The following is a 3913-nucleotide window of genomic DNA, read 5'->3' on the forward strand; positions in this document are numbered from 1 at the left end:
AAGGGTTAAAGCTTAAAAACGTCCTACCACAAAGGGCTTTGTGGGTTGGCTTATACATTTTGACCCCTCTCCTTTGGCCTAAAGATCTGCCGCCCTTTACGAAGTTTCTTCCATAGACTCTTGCATGGTCTAAAATTCACGACACTCTTATATCGATAGGATTATAAGTTATAACACATACGACTCTATTGGATAATTTTAACACGTTTATGTCCAACGTTGTACTGCTTCATATTTATGCTCCTCTCCTAAAATTATTGTTTTTATCTTTAAATCAATGCTTTAAAAACCGATCCGAAGATTGAACTGGAACCTCTATGTCATGGTTTGATTGATAGAACTGGTTAAATTTTTGGTTGAACCTTGATTATATCATTGTTGAATTTGATAATGTTCAAGTCAAAAGCATTGCTAATTCAGGGTCAAACCAGATCAATTGTGGGGTTAATCAAAAACATAAAAATGCCTTAGTTTTATTACGTGAGAAAAGGCCGTGTGAATGATAAGGCCTAACACGAGACCCATTGAGTGCTACAAGTGGGGAACATAGCATGTTACACAGAACACAATTAGTGTTATTGGACCCCATTCACAACAAGAATGCTTTTGGTTCATTTTTCAGCACGCTTAATCCCCTCACCCCCCACCCTTCTAATTTTTTTTCCCATTTTGCTTTTTGTCACCATGAAGTGTCATCATCGTTCCACGCTCCAGAATCATTTCTTCTATGCCTTTTCCTTTTACAGACTAATACATTCACATGTAGATTGATAACAGTTATTTCCTGGTCATTGAATTTGATTGTGTCGCTTGCATTACTACAAGAGGCAATCTTTTTGACAAGAACAACATATGTGAGTTCTGGTAAGGAAACATCTCCAAGAAGCAGAAAAAAATAAAACGAGTACTTTTGTTTTATCCTTTTTCATTTCATTGATCTGGTGTGTACTACTACTACCCTTATCTTTGTTTTGTCATCTTCTTTTGAGACTCACATTCCATAGAAGAAAAAAGAGTAAGATTCATGATTTAACTACTTGCTTTCATTAGGAAGAAATCAAGGTTTTAATTTTGATGTTGTAGCCAAAGAATTTCATGAAAAAGGAATCAGCTTAACACATTGTTTCTGTTAAGCTTGGTTCATTTTTTTGTCTCATGGGCTCTGTAATTCCTCTGGTTTTGACGATTTTTTCTTTGGTATCATTAACATTTCTGGGATCTGATTCTCAGAGTGTCAAATCAGTTCATGTTCTTGACCTCCTCATAAGGGATCACACATTCAAGTCATTGGACAAAAACTTCAAGACAGGAACACCACAGTCAGTGAAATTACCTTCAAATTTATCTGGCATTAGAGTTGATACTGTGAGGTTTAGATGTGGTAGTCTGAGAAGGTATGGTGCAAACTTAAAGGAATTTCATCTTAGCATTGGTGTAACTGTGCATCCGTGTATTGAGAGGGTCATGTTGATTAGACAAAACATGGGGTATAATTGGTCTTCTATATATTATGCAAACTATGATCTATCTGGCTATCAACTAGTTTCTCCAATTGTTGGACTTCTAGCTTATAATGCTGATGAAGATGCAAACTCTAGCAACCCTTTTCAGCTTGGGATTGTAGCCGTTGAAAACCCCATGATAATTGATTTCACCAATACAACAAAGTTCAGCAAAGAAGAGGGAATCAAACCATTGTGTGCTAGTTTTGAAGGAGATGGGAGAATGACACTAGCAAAAGCAAACTCAACGTCACCACTTATTTGTGTTGCAAAGAGACATGGCCATTTTGGTTTGGTTATAGAGTCCTCTCCACAAGATCAGTTCAGAAAGCCCATAAGCCAGTGGAAAGTAGCAGTTGGGAGTACCATTGGTGCTGCGTTGGGTGCTTTTCTTTTAGGGTTGCTTCTTGTGGCAATGCTTGTTAGGGTGAAGAAGAAATCAAGAATGGTGGAGATGGAAAGAAGGGCATATGAAGAAGAAGCCCTTCAGGTATCAATGGTTGGACATGTGAGAGCTCCTACAGCATCTGGCACACGAACATCACCGATACTTGAACATGAGTATATACCTCATCATCCTCGTTGAAATATTTTCATTATGTTTTTGATTCTATCAATTTTGTAACATTAAGATCATATTCAATCAAATTTATCATAGGCCAAAATTAAAATTGTATTATTATTATTATTTCATTTTATTTTTGAATATATCCCCCGGTTTATCGATTACATGATATAAATGAATGGAACTAAGTGCATATAATGCAATAGGGCTTAGAGTGACACTTTGTGATATAATAAAATGTGTAACAAAAATCTAAAAAATTCTAACCCAAATACTTTGCTTCCAATCTTCAATTTGAGACCTTCAATAAGTTTTGACATCTTCAAAACACTTTAGCACATAGGAGGTCCTTCAATCTTCCCCTTTTGTATGATGACAATGTATACTTAAATTGAAATAGTGAAATGGTTAGTAACAAATGTTAGATAACATAGTAATATAATAAGGGGCAGTTTATATTTACAAATTTTTTTGTTTACAAACTCTTACAAACTACATTATGTAGGACCGGTCCTACATTAATCACACAGTGTACGACCGGTCCTACATTAATGTAATTGCAAAAAAAGTTTGTAAACGGATCCTGTCTCATATAACAATTATCAAAACTCTCAAACTCTCAAGACTCCCGCTTACAATATGCATAATATTAATTTGATATTCGTATTTTATAGACTATTATTCTAGTTCGATCACTGTTAGATCTATTATAGAAAGCGGCTCTCCAAGACCATTTTCTTCATTCACAAGACTCAAACTCCTTCCGACATTTTTTTTTCTTACACTTAGTTAAAATGCTAGGGTTCGCAACCTTTTCTTCAATTATACTCATAATCAAAGAGAATTGGGTAAGTGACTCTATAAGTGTGTTGTTATTGATTGTCTTGCACTAATTTTGACATTGTTGAGAAATCTTTGATCAACATGTATTCAATCGACTAGTTTTAGTTTTTAGAAGATTGCAGCTTTTTGTCACATAAATGTGTCAGAAATAATTATAAATCAGAGTTGCTTGAAGCCACGGACATGAACAATTATGTTGTTTGAGAGTCAAAGGAAGCTAATCTATAAAGCCTCCTATGGTAGACAGCGTAATGATTTCTTATAGAAAAAGTCTCCAATACAGTTTGACGTACCATTGAGTAACAAATGCATTTGACTATGTGATTACAACGGGGGATCAAAATATAGAAATCGTTTTTAATTTATCTTACTAAGTAGAAAACAGAAGATAGATTGCTCGGATTATGAACCAATTGTGGTAAATTTTTCATGAAAGGCAAAATTTTGATATATCAATAAAAGATTTCAGAGACTAACGGGAAATTCTATATATTTTTTTTTTTTTTTGGAAATTCTATAATTTTGAATCACAAGAATTGGTTTAGCAGACTAGGGAAAAAAAATCAAAGTGCAACTTTTAAGTCCTGCTCCCGTCAGTCGCGGAACTGCACATTTGTTCCGATAGCGACAAGGGACCAAAAATCAAAGTGTTACCCTGAGGCAAAATATATACCAATATGTGATACACAGGAAGTTTTTTTATTCAGTCATGTTTAACTCCCGTTGATGGGGATTGCTTTATGGAAAAGTGAGAGAGTCTCGTTGGCAAAGTTTGCGTGACTGGGCCCAAAGTCAGTTGATGGCTAGGTCCTTACTAATGAAGTGGGAAGGTTTGAATACCGGAGGCACACCCATTTGGGAAGAACTTTACCCGAAACAAAATTCAGGTCCAGAGGGGTTGCACACTTTATATAATGACCAAAATATATAATTGTGGATTTAATTATTGATTAAAGAATTTATGATAAATATTGAAGAGTAATTAGATGGGAAATCTAATTAA

At 34.9% G+C, this 3913-nt stretch overlaps 1 protein-coding gene across 1 annotated transcript; it reads left to right on the forward strand.

Annotated features, from left to right (window-relative positions):
* Nucleotides 1–1155: 1155 nt before the first annotated feature.
* LOC133284332 (uncharacterized) lies at nt 1156–2088 on the forward strand. The gene has a single exon (XM_061481336.1). The coding sequence runs from the start codon at nt 1156–1158 to the stop codon at nt 2086–2088; it is 933 nt and encodes a 310-aa protein (XP_061337320.1).
* The last annotated feature ends 1825 nt before the right edge of the window (nt 2089–3913 follow it).

This window comes from Gastrolobium bilobum, unplaced genomic scaffold (assembly GCF_033153095.1).
Source record: "Gastrolobium bilobum isolate Gb01-03AN ecotype WA unplaced genomic scaffold, APGP_CSIRO_Gbil_v1 utg40954, whole genome shotgun sequence".
NCBI lineage: Eukaryota > Viridiplantae > Streptophyta > Magnoliopsida > Fabales > Fabaceae > Gastrolobium > Gastrolobium bilobum.